The sequence below is a fragment of the Eschrichtius robustus genome, chromosome 12, assembly GCF_028021215.1.
Source record: "Eschrichtius robustus isolate mEscRob2 chromosome 12, mEscRob2.pri, whole genome shotgun sequence".
NCBI lineage: Eukaryota > Metazoa > Chordata > Mammalia > Artiodactyla > Eschrichtiidae > Eschrichtius > Eschrichtius robustus.
Genome location: NC_090835.1, coordinates 2,680,228 through 2,704,543, shown reverse-complemented (window position 1 = coordinate 2,704,543; position 24,316 = coordinate 2,680,228). Strand labels below are relative to the sequence as shown.

General features: G+C 53.8%; 1 protein-coding gene across 1 annotated transcript in view; it reads left to right on the top strand.

Annotated features, from left to right (window-relative positions):
* The first annotated feature begins 561 nt into the window (after window positions 1-561).
* The window catches only part of NUP210 (nucleoporin 210), a 103,346-nt gene continuing 79,591 nt past the window's right edge, over window positions 562-24,316 (top strand). The window contains exons 1-3 of the mRNA XM_068558107.1: window positions 562-734; window positions 17,240-17,376; window positions 18,718-18,849. Of these exons, the coding sequence (XP_068414208.1) occupies window positions 562-734; window positions 17,240-17,376; window positions 18,718-18,849 (442 nt within the window). The remainder of the gene's footprint in view (window positions 735-17,239; window positions 17,377-18,717; window positions 18,850-24,316) is intronic.

Below are 24,316 nucleotides of genomic sequence, written 5' to 3'. Positions count from 1 at the left end.
GTTGATGGTCTGAGCTCAAGGTCTCGGGCGCCTGGCGGACTTGTTGGGCCCTGGCCAGGGTCATTGACCAGAGACGCTGAACAGGGCCGAAAGAATGGCTGCGGGACGGCTGAGAGGCTCCACATCCGCGTGCAGTGCCGCCCGAGAGTTTGAAACCAAGAGTCTGAAACCAGGGGTACGAGTGTGGAGGCCAGAAAACCGTGCAGGGCTTCCCGCGTGGTCGAGGGGCGCCACCGCCGCAGGGCGCCTCATCCCTTCTCCCCCGCCCACGGTGACTCGGGCGCGCGCCCCATCCCACTCACCCAGGCCCGCGTGGCCACGGGTGCGCTCCCCAGCCCTTCCCTCCGCCCCGCAGGGCCGGGGGCCGAGGGTGGGAGCCCGGCCCCCTCAGTTCCCGCGCTCAGGTCCCGCCGGGGCCCAGGAAGGGGCCCGAGGCCTCGGCCCTCGCCCCGCCCCCTCTCTCCCTCCCGCGCTTATCACCTGCCGGCCGGGTGCGAGGGGAGCGCGCGCGCGTGCGCGTGCGGCTGGGCTCCGGGTCGCGGGAGGTGAAGCGCAGCGAGGATGGCGGCACGGGGTCGGGGGTTGCGGCCGCTGCTGCTCGCGCTCTCGGGGCTGCTGGCGCTGGGCCCCAGCGCCCCGGCGGCCAAGCTCAACATCCCCAAGGTGCTGCTGCCCTTCACGCGGGCCACGCGCGTGAACTTCACGCTGGAGGCCTCGGAGGGCTGCTACCGCTGGTGAGGCGCGGCCAGGCGCGGGGCCGGGGTGGGAGGCAAGCCTCGGGCGCGGGCGGACGGGCTGGCGCGCTGCAGGTGCGCGGGCGCGGGGAGGAGGCCGCGGCCCCGTGCGGGTCCGGCGGGGCCTGCGGCGCGCGGCCTTCGGGCCGGGCCGGCGCCAGGAGGCCGGGAGCCGCGCGCCCCCAGCAGGCCCGCGCAGCAGGTGCGCCGGCGCGCGCTCCCAGGCGCCGGCTCGGCGGCCGGGCGGCCACTGGCCTGGCGGCTGGTCGCGCGTGACCCGGCGGCGTGCGCGTGGGTCGCCCCCACTGCGCATGGCGGCGCCCAGGCCTCCGCGCGCTCTGGCGGGAGGGGGCCCGCCGGGGAGGTGGTGCGGGCGGGAGCCCTGCTGTCGGCGGGACTCGCGGAGGGCGTGCTGCTGGCGCGGCGAAGGGCCCGCGAAGGCCTGCCCGGCCCAGGGCTTCCGGAGGGACCTTCTGCCGGAGGGAGAGGGTCGCACCGGCGCTGCTGGCCCGGGATGTGCGTCCACGTGGTCGCACGCCTTTCTCGTCCAGGCTCCGGGAGAGGTGGTCAGGGCCCTGCAGAGCTCTAGGCTGGGGACGCCGCTTTCCGGAGCTTGGTGACCGGGACTCATCCCTGGCGCCGGACTGGTGTGGGAATTGGGCTTGTGGAGAAAGGGGGAAGGTGTGTGTGGAGTCGAATCAGTCGTTCAGCGTCTTTGGCAGGAACGTAAAGCTTTGATGAAAGGTCTTTCGGAGGAAACCCTAGGTGTTTAACAGATGAGAGATGCAAGGGAATGGTTGGTGGTTCACCCCAGGTTGCCCACAGAGCAGGGTTGCCTTGATCCCTAGCTTCCTGGGGGGACTCAGGAGTTCTGCACCTTTTGTGGGGGATGTGATCTGGGAACCCCAGGAACTAATGAAACTAGAGGTCCGCCCCACCTCACGGTAGCTGGGTGATGTGGTCCAGCCCTTCTTCCATCCTTCAGATGGAGAAGCAGCAGCCTGAAGCGGCCTCGGGGCTCCACCCCGAGCAGGTTCATTCCTAGCAGCCTAGCAGGGTGCAGGCGGTGCTGGGTGTGACCAAGGCCCTACCACACCTCCCCGCCACCTTGCTGGAGATGAAAAGGAAGGGGTGCCCTCCGCCACGCGCTACACCCTTGCTCCTCCCTTTGGTTCCCTGTTTCAAGGCTAGACAGTGTAACAGCATGTGATCACAGTACAGAGAGTCCAGCGTGTGTTAAGTCTGTTTGCATAGTCATCCGTGCACATCCGCGAGCCTGGTGCCGGGGCTCAGACTACCTTCTAGCTTATGTGCATGACTAGTACCTATTTGTGTTCTGAAGGTCACCTCCTGAAGTAAGGACAGGCCACGTCAGACAAATGCATTTTGGGTTTAGCGCCTGCCTCCTCTGGAGGGTCGTATTTCTGGCTTGATATCACATCTTCTCTTTAACTTTTCTTCATCCCTGTCCAGGGCCCTGTCTGGTGTGGGGAGATCACCTGTTAGTCCACACTTTGCAGGTGATCGTGTTCCTTCTCTGGTTGAAGTTGTTCTCTTGATATGGGGGGCAAGAAAGAGGAAGCTGGCTATTAAAAACAGCTGGCTTCAAATGAATCCGTTTGGGTGTATTTGTATGCTACTTCCTCTGAGATTCTAGAGCTGTGTTTTTTGTTTCTGAAGTAACAACTTTTTTTTTTTTTTTCTAACTGCATTTTCTTTTCTGAGAAGAGCTGGTGGATTTTAATTTACTTGTATAGTTTCTGAGGAGGAAGGGAAAAAACATTCCTGATCACTGATGCATCAGAGGGATGCTCAGTATCTTATAACTTGTTTTGAATCTGATCCATAGCTTTTATTGCAAATGTGTAATTGCTTACCTTAAGGGTCTTGGAGGTGTTTGGTGGTTATGATTTTCCCCTTAACTTCCCAGGAAAAGCTTCTGTCAGTCAAGCATTGGAAATGTTTTCCTTATTTTTAGTTTTCTCTTCCTAGTTCAGTCAGGTATTGCTTTAGTTTTTGAAGAGTCCCCTCTGGAGTTTTTTTTGTTTTTTTAAAAAAATTATTTATTTATTTTTGTCTGTGTTTGGGTCTTCGTTTCTGTGCGAGGGCTTTCTCTAGTTGCGGCAAGCGGGGGCCAGTCTTCATCGCGGTGCCCGGGCCTTTCACTATCGCGGCCTCTCTTGTTGCGGAGCACAGGCTCCAGAGGCGCAGGCTCAGTAGTTGTGGCTCACGGGCCTAGTTGCTCCGTGGCATGTGGAATCTTCCCAGACCAGGGCTCGAACCCGTGTCCCCTGCATTAGCAGGCAGACGCTCAACCACTGCGCCACCAGGGAAGTCCCCGTCTGGAGTTTTAAGAGTGGGCCTGAAGGCAAGCTTTCTATCTGCATTCATCTATACCTGGGAGGAAAATAGCCCCTTCACCCAAGGAGTTCATTGTGAAGTCTGTGAGGTGAAGAACAGAGAAAATGAAAACCTTTCTGGACCTTGGGGGAATTTTTGCTCATCCTTTGACTTTTCGGCCAAGCTCCCACTTTACTGGAATCACTGCGTGCCTGAGCCCCAGGGGCTTTAAGTCTACCTTTCCTGTTTCTTGATTTTATAGCATCAAATAATCAGGCAATTTTAAGGTCAGGGGAACTGTAGAGAGCATCAGGTTAAAACTGTTCACATTTCAGTCGGAGCCTCAGAGAGGGCAGTGCTCTGGGGGACGCGTATAAGTAGTGACGGTCTTGAGTTTGGGACCGTGCCCCCTGTTCCACCTCTTTCAGGGGTTTGCAGCCTCTGGCGATTTGGCCAGACCTGATTGAACCCCTCCAGTCACACCGAGGGATTGCTGGTTATGTGGCAAACTCCTGATTCTTTTTTGATATTTCATGTTATTGAAAGGGCTCCAAAGCATCTTTCATTAGCTTCTTTTTAAGGCATCCTTTATATAAATGACACGAGAGAGAAAGTTGGGAAAAGGGAGAAAAAGAGAAGTATCCCATAATCCTTTTTTTTTCTTTTGTTTATTTTTTTTTGGCCGAGTGGCATGTGGGATCTTAGTTCCCCGACCAGGGATCACACCCACGCCCACTGCATTGGAAGCATAGACTCTTGACCACTGGACCACCAGGGAAGTCTCCCATAATCCTTTGAGTGTAACACAGTCAGTCACCATTTTGTTTTCCTTTTGATCACTTATTTCCCCCCTCGCCCCCGAAGCTCAAACCTGGTATTCAGGTCACTTGGGAACTTCCTTCTCTACCAACCACCAGCAAATGTTAAAGCCCAGCTGTTTTTCTATGTCGCTTCATGATCTTAAGTTTTCAATGTCTGAGCACCATGCTGCTGGGTAGATGTTCCATCATCCGTTGATTCTTTTGCCTGCGGTTGAAGTTGGAAGTTCAGGGTGTTCTGGATTCTCCAGGGGGCTGCCCTGTCTTGGAGGAAGTCAGTGTCTTAGGTAGGCTTCCCGGAAGTAGAGCCCAAGGCAGGGTTTGGTTTACTGAGAGGGCACTCTGCTGGGAAGCGAGGTAGGGGAGGGGAGAGAGCGAGGATGTGGTCACAGGCAAAGTCCAGCCTTGTGCTGGTCCTCGTGACCCTCTGGAGTTGAATTGCACCACAGGTTGTCCTCCCTTGAGGCCAGCTGGAGACCAGGCTTTTGCATTTTTTCACCCACTGTAAGTCAGCCACTGGCTGCCCCGGGGGAAGGGGGTGTGTGCAGCCTCCCAGGCCTCTGGGCAAAGCACCTATTGGCCAAGGGTGTTGGACTGAATAAGGTCGCAGGTGTAAAGTGTGAGCTGCCGCAGCCCGCCTGCAGCTGGGGCGGGGGCGGGTGGACCTGCCTGGTAAAGAGCATCTGGCAGGGTGTCCACAGCGCCCACTGTACTGAGCTGGGCCCGGATGCCTCGCCCTCTCCTGAGCGCCTGGGAGCTGCCTGCTGTGTTGGCCAGGCTTGGTCCGAGCCCAGGTGCACGCCCTCACCACGGTCCACGGCCCAGGCGCCTCTCAGCCGAGGGCGGAAGTATTCTCTGGGAGGCCAGAGGGAGCCCTCTCTGCTGCCTGGGCCCCGTAGCGTGGGGCTCATCCATGGAGTGTGCTGTGTGCCAGGCGGGTCAGGTGACCCTTGGAGAGTCAGTGGGCAGAGAGAGCCCCCATCTGTGACTGTGGGAGGCCTGAGGCGGTGCACATCCCAGGGTCCCCCCCCCCGCTCACCCCCAGCAGGAGGCAGCCGTGGGTCACCCTGCAGCCCTCTGCCGGGGCAGTCGGGGAGAAGGGTGTGGCCTCCGGAAACCCCTCTGCGCGCCCAGGGAGCCAGGTTGGAACAGCATCCAGCCCGGCTGCCTTCCGCTGAGAGCCTGCGGGGCAGAGGCGGGCAGGTGCTGGAGGCTGGGCAGGTGAGGCAGTAGCACCCGAGGGAGATTGGAGCGGCAGGCTCAGAAATGGATGTAAAAATTTTGCAGTGCTGAAGCCCTACTGAAAAAGTGGCTTTAATTTAACCAGAGGCCCATCATTCGGCACTCCCTGACCCCGAAGCTGTCCTCTGTTCCTCTGGGTCTAGAGCGTTCGCCCTTTACAGCCTGTCTGTGGGCCCTGTGTCTCCTCACACACCAGGATCAAACCTCCCTCCTCTTTCCTCTGTGGGGGCCTTGGGACTGTAGACCTCTCAGCTGGGGCTCATATTTCTGGCGGTTTGAGGTTTGGGCAGAGATGCCAGAGCCACTGCAGTGCCCAGGACAGTGCTCACTGTGAAGGGCTGTCCCGCTGATGCCCGGGCATAAGCCCTGATCAGCAGGGGGGTGTCTCACAGGTAAGGGCTGGGGACTCACCAGCTAAGTGATGGATATCTGTGACTCTTGCGATGAGCCAGGTCCTGGGGCTTGGATGGTGAACAAGCAGGTGAGGCCCTGCTTTCATGGCGTTTGTAGTTGACTGTGGGAGTTAAATAATAAACCAAGATGAAGTCAATGGCTGTGTTTCATATGATAGTAAGTCTGGGAGAATGGCCTGCTGCGATGACCGCAGGGGTGGAGTGCCTTTCTGGACAGGAGATGGAAAGGGGGTTGTAGGGTCAGGAGTTGGGCAGGGTGGCCTGGGCCTGACTCTCCCTTCTGCACCAGACCCACGGGCTGTTGCAGCCCTGGTTCCCCCATGGCTGGTCAGGTCCCCCCCGCCCAGACCCACAGAAGGAGGTGACAGCAAGTGTGTTTACTCAGTGGCCCTGCTTCTGCGGGTGGTTTTCTTCCTGCTTCCCTTGTGGGTGCCAGCCCCCGCAACCCAAGCCTGCTCTGCCCCTTGAGCTGGCTTCCGCCCTGCAGGCCCTGCCTCTGTCATGGGGGGCGGGGAAGGGTGGACCTGCAGGTGGGTGGAGGGAGGGCTGTGTCTTCCTCTGCCCCCACTCACCCCTTCTTTGCAACCGTCACTTGACAACCGTCACTTCTCCTTTTTCCACTGTGGCTTTCTGGCCTGACCCTCCCTGTCCTCGGGTTCCCCTGTCCCATTAGACACCCTCAAGATAAAAATTCATTTCTGGTGCCAACATGTTGTTTCCAATTTTTCTTTTTAAAAAAAATTCGGTAAAATGTATATATCATAACATTAAGCATTTTTAGGTGTCCAGTTCAGTGGCATCAAGGCACTCACACTGTTATATAACCATTACCACCATCATCTCCAGAACTTTTTCAGCTTCCCAAACTGAAACTTTGTCCCCATTAAACGGTAACCCCTCCCCCTCCCCCAGCCCCTACATCCACCTTCTGCTTTTCCTAATACCCCTAATATCTGCCTGTTTCTTTTTTGGGGGTGACAGTGTCCCCCACCCCACCCCCTAATGCAGTAACATTGTTTCGATTCTTTTTTGTTTTTATGGTTACCTCAGATGGATGGCAAATGGTGTAGGCTTTCTATTTACACTAGTGATATAAAGTTTCCTTTTAAAGTATTGTTTCAGGACTTCCCTGGCAGTTCAGTGGTTAAGACTGGGCACTTCCACTGCAGGGGGCACGGGTTCAATCCCTGGTCAGGGAACCAAGATCCCACATGCCGCGGGGCACGGCCAATAAATAAATAAATAAATAAAGTACTTTTTCAATAAGGAAGAATCAATTTAAAAGAAAAATGTAATGGACTTCCCTGGTGGTCCAGTGGTTAAGACTTCACCTTCCAACGCAGGGGGTGCAGGTTTGATCCCTGGTTGGGGAGCTAGGATCCCACATGCCTCGCAGCCAAAAACCCCAAACATAAAACAGAAGCAGTATTGTAACAAATTCAATGAAGACTTTAAAAAGGTCCACATAAAAAAAAAAAAAATTAAAAAAACAAATAAAAGAAAAAAGTAAGAAAAAGATACGAGGGTTACTTGGATGTAACCGGGTGGGGGGCCGGGAAAGGCGGAAGGTGCAGGTGTCCAGGCAGCTGCCCCGGTGGGTGGCCAGAGACCCAAGTCCAGAGGCAGGGACTTGGAATGTTGCAGGTGGGGATGGCACAGGGAACCAAATAGCAGAACCAGTTTTTCTGCTAACTCCTTTGCATACTTTGCATGTTATTCCCCACTCAGTGCTAGAAAGAAAACAAAACACCTGTCTGGCAAGAATGATCAGCCACTGCACAAATGGGGAACCGAGACCAGGAGCCTCAGAGCCGCTTACGGGCAGAACCACATTCAAAACCAGGTCACAGACTCAGCTCAGTCCTGGGATGCACAGGAAGTGTGCCAGACCTTCTCGTCAATGGCTGTTTTACCCAGATTCAGTAGGATTTTAGGGAAGTTGATGACACATTAAGAAGCAGTATTAAGGATGCCTGTGGGGTAGGGGGTGATTGAGGAGGAGATGGAGCCATTTCTCACTGAGGTCCGGCAGCCTGGGCCCTCCCACGGGCAGCCCCAGGTAGGTGGAGGCCATTAGCTCTGATGTGAACAACCTGGGTGCATTCACCACAAGGGGTGGAGGTGGTGTCTGGACCAGGGGTCTAGAGCCAGGCCCGACTGAGGTGTTTTCCAGGAATGTAACCCTGGGCAGGTTACTTCACATCCATGCAGGGGTTTCCTTGTGTATCAAATGGGGGGTTTCAATAGGAGTGTTGGGAGGCAAATAAAACATTTGTGATATGTTTTATTCTGAGCCTGACACATAGTAAGCACATAATAAATGACAATTTTTTTTTTCTTTTTTAAAAAATACAGTACCAGTAGTTTGAATGAAATAAGGCAACAAGTCTTGAAGAATTCAGTCAGGGGATTTCATTTGTCTCAACTCTCCTGACTTTCCTGCATGTGACAGGAAACTCAAACCAAAATAGTTTAAATAAAGCAGGGATGTTGTTTTGGCAGAGTTTGTTTCAGGCTGCACACAGGGCTCAGTGATGCCAGCAGGGCCTGGTCTCGGGCCTCAGCCGGGTGCCCCCTGGGGTAGCAAGAGGACGGGTCCAGCCCTGCAGCCCTTGTCAAGCCTTGCACGCTGGGTCTGAACACCTCCATCCAGGGGGGTGCACAGCCGATCGGCCAGGCCCCGGCCACCTGCCTCCCAGGGTCCAAGGAGCATGGGTGCCCTGGAGCCTCATGGTCTGAGGGTGGAGGAGAGCAGCACCCCCAGAAAAACTGGGTGCTGTTAGGAGGGGGAATGGAGTCTGGGCAGCCAAAACCCAACACGGGTCCCCTGCAGGAATGACACCCATGTGTGCACGTTTGCCTCGCTTCCTGTTTGCCCAGCTGTGTGTGTGTGTGTGTGTGTGTGTGCGTGCGTGCGTGCGCGCGCGCGCGTGCGCGGGGCGGGGCAGTATATATACCCTGGGTTTGCTCACCTGGGGCCCTCGTCGGGAGCTGCTGTGATCTGGGAGGGGGTCTCGCTGGGATGTGGGGGAGCAATTCGAGAGGAGAGGAAGCAACATGCCCACCAGCACTGAACCGCAGGCTCCCCACCTCCTGTGCAGGACTTGGGGAAGGGTTCCCAGGCATAGAGCCCTTGGTGCCTCTCGGTCCACTTAGGACATTTGGTAAAATTAAGTTTATAATTACAGACCTTCTCATAAAGAAAACTCCAAGCTCAGGTGGCCTCACTTGTAAATTCTATGAAACGTTTAAGGAGGAAATAGTACAAATCCTTCATAAACTCTTTCAGGAAAGGCAGGAAGAACAGTCATTTCCTAGCTCCTTTTTATGAGGCCAACATTACACTGATTGCAAACCAGGCTCAAACGTTATAAGAAAAAGAAATTCACAGACGCAGAGTACAAAATTCCTTAACAAAATAGCAGCACATCAAATCCAGAAAAATATAAAAAGGGTATTTGTATTATGACCAACTGGGGTGGATCTCAGGAATGCAAGGTTGGTTTAACACGAACCAATCAATGTAATTGCTTGATCAACAATAAACAATTAATTCTTCTATCAACAAAATGAAGAATAAAAGCCATATAATGGTCTCAATAGGTGCAGAGCATTCAACAGTCATTCATGATATAAATTTGCAGCAAGTTCGGAGTAGAAGAGAATCCATAACCTGATAAGGGGCATCTACAAAAACTTGCACCAGAGTCTTATGCTGGGTGCAGTGAGGGCAAGAAATGAGCACGCCACGGGCGCTGTCCTCACACTCAGTCTCCGAGGGGGTCGGACAGGGAGAAGGATCACGCCAGCCATGGTCTCGGGGCCTTTGCACTCGCTGGTGCTTTTGCCCAAATGCCCTCCCAGATATTCAGGGATCCCGTGTCTGCCACCTCCTCCTCAGTGTCCCCTCTGAGGGAGTCTCCCTTCACCATCCAGTTGGAAACTACAGCCTTTCCCTCCCCTGCCTTCTATTTTTCCGTAGCACTGTTGTCTGAGATCCCACCTTCACTCACTCATTTTGTCTATTCTTGTTCTCCTCCCACTAAAACGTAAACTCCGTGAAGGTGGGGATTAATGTGTATTTTGTGCTTTGTTGTGTCCCCAGCACCTAGAACGGCACCTGGAGTATTGCACATCACCCAATAAATATGGATTCAATGAATGAATGAATGAATCGGTGCATTAGGGACCCCAAGGAGGACCAGCTGTGGGAGCTGAGTGGAGGTTGAGGAGGATCAGGGATGGGTCCGTGGAAGAGTTACCATTTCCCATGAGCCCTCAAGGCCGGGCCGCACAAGAGCTGGTGGGAGGGACACGAGAAGTGGAGGGATGGGGGGGAAGCTGGCGGAGGGAGAGCTTCGGAGCAGAGGTTAGACTTGAAGTCAGAAGCTTCAGGCTCTTGCCGGTGGTGAACCCTACTTCGGGCCTAAATCTTTGCTTGTGGCTCTGAGGATGTCTGCGGTTGGGGGTAGGGCCCCACCAGCAGGGATCAGGGTCAGGCTTCATTCAGGGAAGGGGATGGACAGGTCACACATGAATGATCACAATCTAGAAGCGCCCACGTTTTCTTACTTTCTTTAAAAAGCAAAGTTCTTATGGTCAGAAGCTCGCCGAACACCTCAGGGCCAGAAGCCCTTCATTTAGGCACCTCCTCCTGGTGCCTGAGTTTGAGAGCTTACTATCTGTGACACCCTGCAGTAAGAGCTTTACATCTGTCATCCTATCTAATCCGCCCCAACCCTTTGCAGCAGGTACCACTTTTATTGCCATTGTACAGCTGAGGAAACAGAGGCACAGAGAATTGAGGTGGAACTGTTCGCTCAATGTCACACAGCTGGCGAGTGGCAGCACCCTGCTGCCCTAGGCCTTCACCTTCTCAGCAGAGAGTGGGGCCATGTCACCATCACTGCCTGTGCCAGGGGCCCGGGGAGGCCCCTGAAGCTCCTCCAGTGGGCCTTAGGGCGAGTCCATGAGTGGGGAGGGTGGGCAGGCGTGCTGACCACCAGCTGAGATGCACAGAATGACCAGGTGTGCAAGCTGGAGCAGCTCTCATCCTTTCTGAGCAGCGGCCGTTTGTTTAAACCGGAGACAGAGGAAGGCTCTTGCGGCAGAAAAGCCATTGAGCCCGGACCTGCTTCTTTGGCAGAATGTGATGCTGTGTCCAAGTGACCTGGCCGTCGGAGCTGGTTTCTGGGTGGGCCGCTCAACTGTCAGCTCTGTGCAGACCCCGCCTTCTCTGAGCCCTGCTCCCTGGACCCGTCCTGCCGCCTGGGCCATGAGCCCAGAGCCCGCGAGGGTTAGGCTGAGGGAGCTGATGCGGCCCACGTGCCTTCTCCCCCCTTCCCTCCGTTCCTCATGTGGGTCCTCCCCAACCAGTGTGGGCACAGACTGGTTCTGAGAGCTCCAGCTATCAGTGTGAGAGGCTGCTCTGTCCTTGTTTTATAGAAACACTGGAAAATGGCAGCTGATGGACAGACCCCGCCCCTCACAGCTGTCCTGGGAATGCTGTGTTTCCTTCCCGAACTGCAGCCGCTTCATGCCACTGTCAGAGTGCTGCCTTTTTAGTGTACCACGTATACGGAAACTTACTATTTCCCTCAAAATGACTCTTTTTTGAACATCGGACATCCTCTTCAGTATTAACATTTAGGAGCTCATAAGTTTGATACATTTGTTTTTCCTGAAACAATTAAAAATGAATGTGTAGTAATTAAATGACATAAAGAGTCAATTTAAAAATAGTTCATCGGTGCCTCACTGCTCTCTGGTTGTTGTGTGCTCCGTACCCTGGGGAAAGCGCTCGTGTAGTGGGAGGATTGTCTGATCTGGAGTCACACAGACCTGGCTGTGACCACTGGCCCTGCCACGTACAGCTGTGTGGCTTTGGGGAATTACTCAACCTCTCTGAGCCTCGGTTTCGTTTTCCCATATAGGCCTACTGGAGGATTAAGTAATCTGATGGACAGAAGTATTTAGCTCTGGGCTTAACACATGGTGGATAGTTTCTTTCGTTATCTTCTTTGCCCACCCTGTTTTGGTCAGGGTTCTCCAGAGAAACAGTATGTGTGTATGTGTGTGTGTGTATACACACCTCTGAAGGCTATCAGGCAGGAGGAACTCCCTCTCATTTGCAGATGGGTCAGCCTTTTTGTTCTATTCAGGCCTCAACCGATTGGGTGAGGCCTGCTGACACTGGGGAGGGCAATCTCCTTTACCCAGTCTACTGGTTTAAATGTTAATCTCATCCCAAAACACCCTCAGACACACCCAGAATAATGTCTGACCCAGTAGCTGGGCACCTCATGGCCCGGCCAGGTTGACACGTAAAATTAACCACCACACTCACCCAGCACACTTCTATATATATATATTTTTTTTCTTATAGTAATCTTTTTATTTATTTTTATATTTATTTTTGGCTGTGTTGGGTCTTCGTTTCTGTGCGAGGGCTTTCTCTAGTTGCGGCAAGCGGGGGCCACTCCTCATCGCGGTGCGCGGGCCTCTCACCATCGCGGCCTCTCTTGTTGCGGAGCACAGGCTCCAGACGCGCAGGCTCAGTAGTTGTGGCTCACGGGCTTAGCTGCTCCGCGGCATGTGGGATCTTCCCAGACCAGGGCTCGAACCCGTGTGCCCTGCATTAGCAGGCAGACTCTCAACCACTGCGCCACCAGGGAAGCCCACACTTCTATATTTTAATAACAGTCTCTGGGTGTCTCTGCGTTTGCCAGACGGGACCTTCTCCTGCCTGTCATCCCTTATGTCCGGCGCTTTCTGCCTGGCTCGAGGTGCAGGGTGATTAAGCATCGCTTCTGTGAAGAATGACCCATCCTCCCTCCGTGGCGAAGGTGATCCTTCTCTTGCCAGATCCTGGAGGCAGAACATTCTAGAATTGCACGTGTGGCAGCTCTTCCCTTCCCAGCCCAGGGGAGAGACAGCGTCCGTCTCTGGGGCTGCTCAGGTTTTCTGAGAGCTCTGAGATGCAGAGACAGTACTTCTGAGGGGCCAAGAGGTGATTCGAATGGAAGAAAACTTTCCAAATTTCCAAATTTTCCAAATTCCCAAATTTCCAAATGGCAGAAAACTTTCCAAATTCCAAATTTGGGCTTGGAACACCTGTGTCTGACCCTGACCCTCGGAGTGGCCCTAAACCAGTCCCCTCGTCCTTTTGAGTCTCAGTTTACTCACCTGTAAAACGAGGGCAGAGCAGTCCTTCTCTAAGTTACATCCAATGTTAGAGGGGAAATACTTCTATTTAGAAGTTAGAATAATACAGAAAAGAACAGAGAATAACAATGAATACCCATATTTCTACCATCAGAATTAGCTGTTGTTAACAGTTGGCGTAGTTGCCTCCAGTCTGGCTTTTTTTCGTAAGAAATACAACGTTACAGGTAAAGCTGCTGCCCCCTGTGCTGCCCGCTCTCCGTTTTCCCCGCCCCCGCCCCGGCCCCCCACAGTCCCCATTCTGAGTTTGAGTACCATGTGTCCCTTTCCCTATATAATCCCTGGCAAGCACCTTCAAATGTGCTTTTTCACCCCATATGCCACTGGCCAGCACCATCCCGGCAGCGACACCCGACTCCAGGCCCAGGGGCAGGTCACTGCTGGGTCTCTGTCTTGTGTCTCTTAAAGGCACAGCCAACGCACACGGGCCTCCGAATGCTCCAGAAGGAGTCAGATAACTGAAACTAACCCTCTGCTGGGTGCGGAAACACCACCCTAGACTCTCTTAAACCCTTTGTAGGTCGTCGGGATGGACCCTCCAGCTTCAGATGCGGGGTCCTGGAGCGGGGTGAGGGGCAGAGTGGGGGGCGCTTTGCAGCCCCCCAGCTACCCCGTGAGGATGGACGCCAGCTCCCTTGCCCTGAGCTTAGGCGAGGTGGGTGGGCATGGGCCTGCAGGCCGGTGCCACAGCAGAGCTGCACCCCCTGCGTGGGAGCCCCCCGTCTGCTGGCTGGACCTTGTTGCAGGTCTGAGGGTGGGGTGAGCAGCTGCTCTGGCTGCTCCGTCTCATCTCCAGGCTGCAGTATCTGCCCTTGTACCTGCCCTAAGTGTGAAGAGGAGGGACTTTTCTTAAGAGCTGCTGGGAGCACTCAGTCCATGGCAAGGATTAGACGTCATCCCTGGGGCCGCCTGACCGCCTGGCTCTGCACTTGGAGGCCCGACCCGGGGCCACTCACCGCACCTGACTGAGCACCTGAAGGGCAGCCGGGACCGCGTGTCGGAAAGATGATGTTTGGGCTGTGTTGGGTTAAATAATACGTGTCATTAGAATTAACTTCGACCAGGGATCGAACCTGTGCCCCCTGCAGTGAAAGCGTGGAGTCCTAACCACTGGACCGCCAGGGAAGTCCCTCATATGGCTTTTTAATATGGACTTAAAAAAAAGGATGAGTCAGCCGAGCACAGGGCAGGGAAAGTACTCTGATGATACTATAATGGTGATCACACGTCCTTATACATTTGTCCCAACCCGTGGAATGTGCAACCCCAAGAGTGAGCCCGCGTGTGAACCGTGGACCCTGGGTGATGATGATGATTCAGTGTGGGTTCATCAGCTGTGACAGAAGCGCCATCGGGGGGGATGTGGACGGCGGGGCGGCTGCGTGTGTGGAGGTAGAGGATGTATGGGAACTCTCCACACTTTCCACTGAATTTTGCCGTGAACCTGAAACTGATCTAAAAAAATAAAGCCTATGAAATTGATTTCACCTGTTGCTTTTTAATAAGGCCATGAGGAAATTTTAAGTGTGATTTGCTGTGTGTTTCTATTGGATGGGGCGGCTTATCAGAGCCCTGCAGCCCTAGAGGCATTGCATGAGGGGCGCTCCCGGCCTGCGGGCATTTTGGGGCCGCCCGTGGAGGGCCTGGGCACTGGAGGAGGACTTCAGGCCTCTCCAACTTGAACGAGGGCAGTCTGCTCTTATCTGCATTGATTTCTTTATTGGGACTGTGTCCGAGATTAATTCACTGCCCTGAGGGAGTGAGAGAAGAGCTTGTCATCCCTGTTCTGTTCTTGAGGAGCCTGGGGTTCCGTGAGGGCAGATTTACAGCCCAGACGGGAGCCCAGATCCCCAGGGAACCCAGGGGCCACTGAATAAGACACGCCACACTGTTTCTCAAAGGTAGAAGCAGGAACAAACGATGAATGGTCTTATTTTTAAAAAAAGACTATTTTTTAGAGCAGTTTTAGATTTGTTAAAAAATTGAGCCGAAATGACAGCGATTTGCTGTATAGCACACCCTCAGCGTCCCCCACCATCAACATCCCCCACCAGATGGTGCATTAGTTACAGTTGATGAACTTACGTGGACACATTATTATCACCCAAAGCCCATATTTCATGTAACGGTTCATGGTTGGCATTGATTCTACGAGTGTAGACAAATGTGTAATGACTTGTATCATCGTTGGAGTATCACACAGAATGGTTTCACTGCCTTAAAAATCCTCTGTGCTCGGATTATTCATCCTTCACACACCCTGTCATTTAAAAAAATTTTTTTTTAATTTGGAATAATTTTAGATTTATAGGAAAGTTGCAAAGACAATACAGAGAGTTCCTGTGTACCCTTCACCCAGCCTCCCCTAAAGTCAGCATCCTTCAAAACCATGAATATTGAGAAAAGGAAAAACATTAACACTGACTGGTACATGACTTAACTAAACTCAAGACTACTTGGATTTCATCAGTTTATCCACTGAGGTTCCTTTTCTGTTCCTGGGTCCAAACCAGGATCCTCCATCACGTTTGTCTCCTCAGTCTGCTCTGATCTGTGTGCATTTTCTGTTTTGTTCTTGTTTCCATGTCAGTTTTGTTTGTCTGTGTGCACGTGTGTGCATGAGTGGGGAGGTCTGATGCCCTTCAGAATCATCTTGGAGCAACAAAGCTGCTGCCATTGAGTAGTGTGGTGCCAGGGTGTGCCCGGGGACCTGTTCGCACCTCCTTGCCTAGGCGTGTGTTCCTGTCCCCTTTGTTGTCTCCCTTGGTCTCTGAAATGCTCTTTTCTCAGAGAAAGTCTCTCAGTGCAGGGACCACAAGTGCATTTCCCTGGTGGCTTAGATTTCTTTCCTCAACTGTGGGTGAGTTTATTCTCAGAGTAGAGGTGTTGGTGCACTCAGCATGTGCCCGTGGTGTCTGTGCCATCCAAGCATCCTTAGTGAGTTTGGAGAGGCTGCTGTGCCTGCCTGGCCCCGGGGATACTTGCGTCGACTTGGAGATGTCTGTCTGGGTGTGTTTCACACCATTGCTTTTTAACACCAGGCTGTTTTCACAAGTTTCCTTCTGAATAACCGAGAACATTGATGCTCCGGGGAGTTAAAGCAAAGGGAGGGGATGGCAGCCGTGACTCGGGAGTGCCCGCTCTGTGCTGGGCACCGCGCTGAATGCAGCCCTAGGAACCTCGGATGCCCTTCCCTGGGGCCTCCCCGCCCAGAGCTCACTGAAGGCAGCCCTGACTCTCTGCTCTGAAAAGTGGAAATCGCCCTCAGAATAAATCTAAGCTCCTTACTGCGGCCTCCAATGTCTCCCCAGTCTCAGCACCCCATCTCCTTGACCTCAGCACCCCATCTCCTTGACCTCACACCCCATCTCCTTGACCTCAGCACCCCATCTCCTTGACCTCAGCACCCCATCTCCTTGACCTCATACCCCATCTCCTTGACCTCAGCACCCCAATCTCCTTGACCTCGGCACCCCATCTCCTTGACCTCACATCCCATCTCCTTGACCTCAGCACCCCATCTCCTTGACCTCAGCACCCCCATATCCCAGGGCCCAGATGGCACCGGCCTCTGTTCTTGGAGCTCACCAGCTACTCCCACCCCAGGGCCCTCCCTGAAGCTCCAGACCTCTGCATGGTGTTGAGTAGGGGCCACCCTCAGAGACCCTCCCCAGCTCCGTCTACAGTGACGCTAGTGGTCCGCGCTCACGCAACAATGCAGTGTCCGCTCTGCTCCTCCCGACTTGTCCCATTTCACTCCCCCGGGAACTGCTGTTAGCCCCGGTCTCAGATGAGAAACCGTGCTCTGACCCTGGGTGCCTCTCCGTCATGCTTTCCCTGCAGCTGTTTATTCCAAGGCCCGAGTGTCCGTGGGAAGTCATCTCATGGATTTTACAGCTCCGTCTCTGTGTGTGTTTACCTGCCCTTCCGCCCACCTTCCCTGTAACCTTGGCCCCGTGCGCTGGGCCATGTATGTGCCTGTTGCCAAGGTTCCCGTCGGTGAGCTCTGGGTTTGTAGGGCCTGTTGGGGATGGAGGTGACCGTCTGGGAGGCTGCCGTGTGCCAGGTCCGGCCTAGAGGTCAGCAGGTACCTGGCCTCTCCTCCTCCCCAGGGACCGTAGGCACTCTGTCCACCAGTAGTTATTTCCAGTTCCGTGGAATAGTCCTGTCAGGTGACTGTTGAACATGGAGGTGTTTTCCAGTGTCCAGAGCAGTGACTCTCTGCCTGTGTGATATGTTCAGGGCCGGGGTGGGGGTGAGGTGGGAGGGGAGGTCCACACCCTCAGGATGTCCTGCTCCTACTAGAGGGGCCTCGGCCGCCTGTCTCCTCTGGGTTTGAAGCTGGTGGAGCCTGGCCCCTCCGTCCTGCGAGTCTGGGACAGATGGGGGCTGCGGCTCTGGCTCCTGGTCCCAGCCCCGCCTCTCCTCCGGTGGCTCCAGAGGGTGAATTCTCTTCTTCTCGCCGCAGGTCATCGACCCGGCCGGAGGTGGCCAGCATCGAGCCGCTGGGCCTGGGCGAGCAGCAGTGCTCCCGGAAGGCCGTGGTGCAGGCCCGCCTGTCCCAGCCCTCTCGCCTGACCAGCATCGTCTTCGCGGAGGACGTCAGTAAGGCCTCCCAGGGCCCCGCGCGGCCCCTGGTGGGGATGGGGGCCGAGGGGCTGCAAACGCCCCGCTGAGACCTTGGGCCACAGGGACGGAAGAGCCCACGGCCACGCTTTCCCTTCTCTTGTTGGGTCTGAGGACGCCCATGGAGCTGGGGGGACGCTGAGCAAGCAACATGAGCCCTGGTCCCCCCCCTGCCAGCACCTTGTCCTGCTTTCCCTCCCGTGGAGGCCGGCTTTCATTTCTAAGTTATTATTTGCTACCAAAATAACTCTTAATGGACGTTGATTCAAAATGAAGAAAGTTGTGCAATGTTTCACTTCCCCATGTTTCATTTGCCATACTATGGTCGTAAGATGCTTAGAAAACAATGAATTTTCTGTCACGCTCTTCCCCCACCTAACATGGTATGAAAAGTTTCCCATTTTATTATAGAATTATTTTTAATGGCCGAATAATATTCTTAACCAGAGGTTGTGCTATAAGCCTTCCCTTATATGAGGCACTCAGATTGTTTTCAGATGTTTGTTTCAGTGTTATATAGGAAAATAAATAGCTTTATTCAGGGAACAATTTTGGGTTCTTTCAGGTTATTTCCTGCCAAGGATAGATTCCCAGCTTTACTGGGTCACAGCCTATGAATATTTTTAAGGTTTTTGATAACTGGGGCTGAATGGCTTTCTCACAAAGTTAAGGGTGTACAAGTAGTTATGTGGTGCCTGGAGAATGGTCAGAATGAGTTTGTGTCACAGGCTGTTATTTTTTACATTAGAGGATTCTCCAGGTAATGCCATTTATGTGTCTTATTGATGGAGCAGGTAAAAAATCCGTGTAGACGTGCACACTTTTTTTATACTATAGTGTAGTTGATAGTCTTGTGCAAAAACTGCAGTGTAAACACAGACACACACAAACACACAGATTCCGGGTGTAACTGCTGATCTCAGGGTAGGGACAGGCATTCAGAACAGCATCGTTCTTTGGGTGCTGACTCATCATACCAGAACCCTTGTCGTTTAGCTCAGTGGTTACACTCTGAACAAAACTAGGAATTCTAGGAAGAGTTGTTTTGCACACAGCTTTAAACGCTGGCGCTCGCGGTGGAAAAGTACAAGATGGGCAATGAAAGTGTCTGGAAGGCCCTTACTTCCTGGACGTCCGTGCTGACTCTCGGGCCTCGTGGAGCTCCTGAGGGTCGACTCGGTTCTTCCAGCCCCGTTTTTTTTGGGGGGGGGGGATTGTTGGTTTCACTTGTCTTTGCCAAAGAATAAGACCACCCAACCCATGAGGCGCTGGAGGTGGGGTGGCGGCCCTCCGGCTGACGCTGTGTTCCCGCCCCTGCAGCCACCGGCCAGGTCCTGCGCTGCGACGCCATCGTGGACCTCATCCACGGCATTCAGATCGTCTCCACCACCCGCGAGCTCTACCTGGAGGACTCCCCGCTGGAGCTTAAGATCCAGGCCCTGGACTCGGAAGGTGAGGCCGCTGGCCTGGCGGGCTCTGTTTCTTCCTCTCCTCGTGTGCGGCCCGCTCTCCCCCAAGGGGGGCTGCTCCGGCCAGGGGGGCAACGTGGAAGAGGTCAGGACCACCTCTAAGTGGACGCCGGGCCCGCGGTGGCAGCGAGGCCACGGCCACTTCTCCACAGGGCCTGGAGGCCAGCTCCGTGCCTGTGCACAGCTGGGAGGGGCTCACGGGGTCACTGCTGTGAACAACAGAGGCTCTGAGGTCTGGGGCTGGCTTCCTGATCCAGACTGCAGCCTACGCATGCGCGCTTGTGTGTGTGTGTGGGTGTGGAAGAGAGCGCGTCTATGCCTCCGGCCCCACGTACCTTCCTTCACTTCGTAGCAGAACGTTGGCTTGTTCTGGGCTGGGATTCTTTGTAGAAGGTCTGTTCTGCTGGTTGGCAGACCGTCTTGGCTGTAGCCTGACCTCTCGGTCAAGGAACGAAGGGAAAATTTGTAGGTTAAGGTTCTTGTTGAAGAAAGTAGGTCAGGCAAAAGGCATCTTCCAGACGAAGGATCTTCTAAAACTTCAAGTCCAAGCCAGGACTCACCTTGTCTTTGAAATCTCCCCTGACCACTCTAGCCCCCCTGCCCCGGCTTCTTAAAAACATTGTTATAGATCAGGGTTTCTCAGTCTAGGCAGGATTGACGTTTGGGTGGATAAGTCTTTGTGGTGGGGACTGTCCAGTACATTTTAGGGTGTTTGCCAGCATCCCTGGCCTCTATGCACTGGACGCCAGTAGCACCCACTGAGCTGTGACAACCAAAAATCTCTCCAGCCATCGCCAAATGTCCCTTGGGGGCAGAATCAGTGTTTCGAAGCATCTGTCTGAGCCTTCCTTCCGCTCTGTATTCATTCATCGGATAAGCTGCCCAGCTTCTCTGAACTCCCCTCTGATCTGTGAAACTGCCATAATGATTCTTACCTGGTCACGAGGACCTGGTGAGTGAGCGTGAAGGGTCAGCCCCGCCTGGTGTGTGGTGGGCGCTCAGTGCGCTGGGTGGCCATGGAGTGTCTTCTGCCTTTGGGTCTGCCAGGTCTTGGGGTACTGCTGTGGTGGGGCGGGCACACTGGGCCTCTGCCCCTAGCATCTCAGGCCGGGGGGTCCACGTGTAGATCAGGCCCCACATGCATCCCGGCAGGTGCGGTTTGTAATCATGTTGGGTGCAAAGTGTGAAGGGACCACTGGGTGGGGGAGCAACTCCAGGGGGCTTGGAGGTCAAGGGTCAGAACAGTTTCTTAGAAGGCGGGATGTTTGACTGAGCCTTGAGGGATGTGGGGTCTGCCAGGCGGGGACCCTGTTTCATCCTTGAGACTGAAATTGGAGAGGCCAAGGGATGCAGGATGTAAAGGGGCCTTGTGTCAGGTGTGGTCTTGAGGCAGAGGGCACCGAGGAGGGGTTTGTGCAGCGGGCTGATGGGAGCTCACCTGCCCGACGCGGTGACGGGGGTCATATGCTGCTTACTGGAGCCAGGCGTCTCTGGGCGCCTCACCTGTCCTGACTCGTTTCACTTCCAGGAGCGGAGACTGAGAGAGAACACACGTGCACACACAGACACACACAGACCAGGCACACACACATGCTAGTCCTTCGTACGCAGCAGAGCCAGAATCTGAGCTCCGGCCTGGCTGGGTCCCGAGTCCACTCTCAGCCAGGAGTCAGCACGTGTTTTCCCTGATGGGCTGGCTAGGAATTGTTTTAGGCTTTGCCGGCCAGACGGTCTCTGCAGCAACTACTCAGTTGTGTCAGCGTGGCTCTAAAACAGTCACAGACAGTGTGGAATGAATGGGTGTAGCTGTTCTAATAAAACTTTATTCACAAAAACTGGTGGGCGCTAGATCTGGCCCAAGGGCCGTAGTGTGCCAAGCCCTGCTCTTAACCTCTCTGGTCTATTTCCTGTCTTGTCACTTAAAAAAGAAAGTTTTGTTTATTTAAAAAAATTTTTATTTTATATTGGAGTATAGTTGATTTACAATGCTGTGTTAGTTTCAGGTGTACAGCAAAGTGGTTCAGTTATACATGTATCTATTCTTTTTCAAATTCTTGCCCCATATAGGTTATTAGAGAGTATTGAGCAGAATTCCCTGTGCTATACAGTAGGTCCTTGTTGATTATCTACTTTATATATAGTAGTGTGTACATGTCAATCCCAAACTCCCAATCTATCCCCTCCCCATGACCCAAGTTTTGTTTATTTTTATCGAGATTTATATACCATGAAATTTACCCATCTAAAGTGTACAGTTCAGTGGTTTATTTTAAAAGTATATTCACAAAGTTGTGCAACCGTCACCACTGTCTAATTTTAGAACATTTTCATCACTACAAAATGAAACCCCACACCCATTAGCAGTCAGTTCTTGCGCTTTCCTCTTTCCGGCCCCTGGCAGCCACTCATCTACTCTCTGTGCATATAGATTTGCCTATTCTGCACATTTCATATGAATGAATCATACAGTGTGTGGTCTTTGGTGTCTGCCATCTTTCACTGAGCGTGTTGTCAGGGTTCACCCATGTTGTAGCCTGTGGCAGTGCTTCGTTCCTTTTAGTGGCTGAGTGATGTTCCAGTGTATGGATGGACCACATTTGTTTATCCATCCATCAGTTGATGGACAGTTGGGTTGCTGCCACCTTCGGGCTGTTGTGAGTAGTGCTGCTGTGAACATGGGTTCGAGTCTTTGTGTGGACATAGGCTTTCATTTCCCCTGGGTCTACACCCAGGAGTGGAATTGCTGAGTCAAAGGGCAACTCTATATGTACCTTTCTGAGGAACAGCCGGAGAGCGTTTCCACAGTGGCTGTGCCGTTTCACATCCCCACCAGCGATGCGATGCATGAGTGTTCCCGTTTCTCCAAATCCTCACCAACACTTGTTATTCTCCATCTTTTTTTTTTTTTTTTTTTTTTTTTTTTTACAGTTTATTCGTTTTCAAGTCACTTTGGGTTTTCCCCTTGGGCAGCTGGTGGACGTGTCAGGCATGGAAGGTGGCTGCCTGGCCTTCCTGTGTGGGACAGGTGCCCCGTGGCCCTAGGGGATCACGTTTCACACTCCTCCCACTCCTAAGGTTTTGGTGGTGCATGTGGCCACTTCCGGGGGGAACCCCGGCTCACCCAGGCCTGCATACACTGGCCTTTCAGGAAGAGCCCAGATCAAGGCCCACCTTTGTGGCGCCAGGTGGTTCACTCCCTGCCTCCCCGTTCACTATGAGGGTGTCCCCACCCAGAAGCACCTGGACTAGTTCCTTAGAAATCCCCTCTTCCTTTGTCCTGAGCCTGTATCCTCCCTACTGGTCAGTCTTCTTTGTAAAGATGAACTTGACCTTCATAACCTTGGAGGGCCCCACAGTCTCAGAAGGGATGTACCTTATCTAGGTTGGTGCCTGTTTGGTTTTTACCCTGCTTGTGGCTCAGCAAACATTATTAGGTGCCCAGCCCTAAGTGCAGTCTTTTATCCCATGAGGGTGGATGGTAATTATATATTAGCCCATTGTACAGACAAGGAAGCTGAGGCCTAGAGAGCTTCAGTGACTCACCCAGGGTCATGTAGCCTGTGGGCGGCAGAGCAGGGGCTGGGACTCTTGTCCACTAGGCCACGCTGCCTGTCTCCAACTGCTGCATTTTTCCTGGGCACCGTGGTCTGCACCAGGGGCTGGAGTCTACTTTATTGGCCTGAGGCCATCTGCAGGGTTCCTGCCTCCAGTTAATGTTTTAAGAGTTCTCTCCCAGCCCGCATGTACCTGGTGCCCGGGTAGTGCTGGGTGGCTCCGGTCCCCCTAATGCCCCGCCTCACCTCCCACTCAGAGCACCTTCCACTCCCACTTCCGGATCCCTGCTTTCCGAAGCGCAGCCCCTCTGGGCATCCCCTCTGATATTTTCTCCTCCAGGGCTCTCCCAAGGTGGAGTGTGTCCCTCCTTGAAATCCGTCAGTGATTCGCAGGCCCAGCCTTGGGGCACGGGGCACTTTTTACTCTTTGTCAGGCTCCGCACTTGGGCAAAATTGGGATCACTTCATTCTTTGTTTGACACTGGACTTTGGGCCCAGCGGGCATCCAGCAAATGTCTGTTAAGTTGAATTGCTTAATGTTTTCCGGCTGCCCTCCTGGGACCAGGACAGGGGGTGCAGCCTCCGGAGACTGGGCCCTGGGATTTCCTTGTTAATATGAGCACTTGGCACACAGTAGGTCCAATAGCTGCTTTTAAAAAATTTTTACTTTATATTGGAGTATAGTTGATTAGCAATGTTGTGTTAGTTTCAGGGGTACATAATAGCTACTTTTCAAACAGACAAGGCAAAACTCTAGGCAGAAGCTTCTTGAACCGCCCCTACCTCCAAGCCTGCAAATTCCTGCTGAATGTGTGGGTCTTGGAGCCTGTTTCGCTGGAAGGTGCCCTTGCTCACTGTCTGCTCTGGGAGTTGTAGTCAGGTCACATGCCATCTCCTGTGGTTTTATTTTGTCCCCCAGACGTCAGGGCCAGCTTCACACAGGGCCTCGTGCTCCAAAGGTCCCCAGGCTTGGTTTCATGCTCCACTGTTGCCGTCTTGAAATTTTAATAAACTTATTTTTGTACTCGTGTTTTGGGAGTGGGGTCTGATGGGACTTGGAGCCTCAGTGATTTGAGATCCTGCTTCCCTGCCACCTCCCTGCCTCCTGGGCTGGGTTCCTGGCCACCTGTGCCCTGTCCCCTCGTGTCCTGGGTCCTGCCTGTCCTCTCCCTCCCCATCCTTGTCCTGTGACTACGGCCACCTTCCATCCCCAGCGGGGGCCTGGGATGGGCCCGTGTCCCCAGGGTATGTCGGGGTGGAGCGTGGCAGAGGCTATCCCTGTCCCAGGGCACGTCCGTTCTAGAGGCTGCATTTTGGCCGGAGTGAGCCTCTCACCCACCCTCATCTGGTTTCCTAGCATATCCATGCACAGGCTACAGGGGCTTAGCGTGGGCATCAGCAGGGCGGGAAGGAGAGATGCCTGACTCAGTTTCCACAGAGCCTGCTCAGCTAGGACAGTGTGTTGGTCCAGTGTCTGGCAGGAGGGGACCCCTGTAACTGGCACATCCATGTGTACCCCAAATTGCAGGGCAGGGCCTCTGGGTACCTCTAAGGGTCTGCACTCACCCTAGAGTATCCCTACCTGCCCAAGGGAGCACCCCCTCAGCCAGCCCCATGCCTGGGGCTTTCTCTGTCTCCTTCCAACTCTCCCAAGTCTGACTTGCCTCCTTCTGGTGCTTTCCCTGCTTTTGGAATGAGGAGCCCCAAGTTTTCATTTGCCTAGAGCCCTGCAAATGAGGCAGCTGGTCCTGCAGGCGCGCCTGCCCATGTGGGTGAAACTTCTGGAAGCCCAAGGATGCTTTCTGCTCCAGGAATGATCCCACATTCATCCCTCCCCTCACATCCGAACATGACAGAGATGCAGGGATTCTGACTCTGAAAAACAGAGCTCCAAGC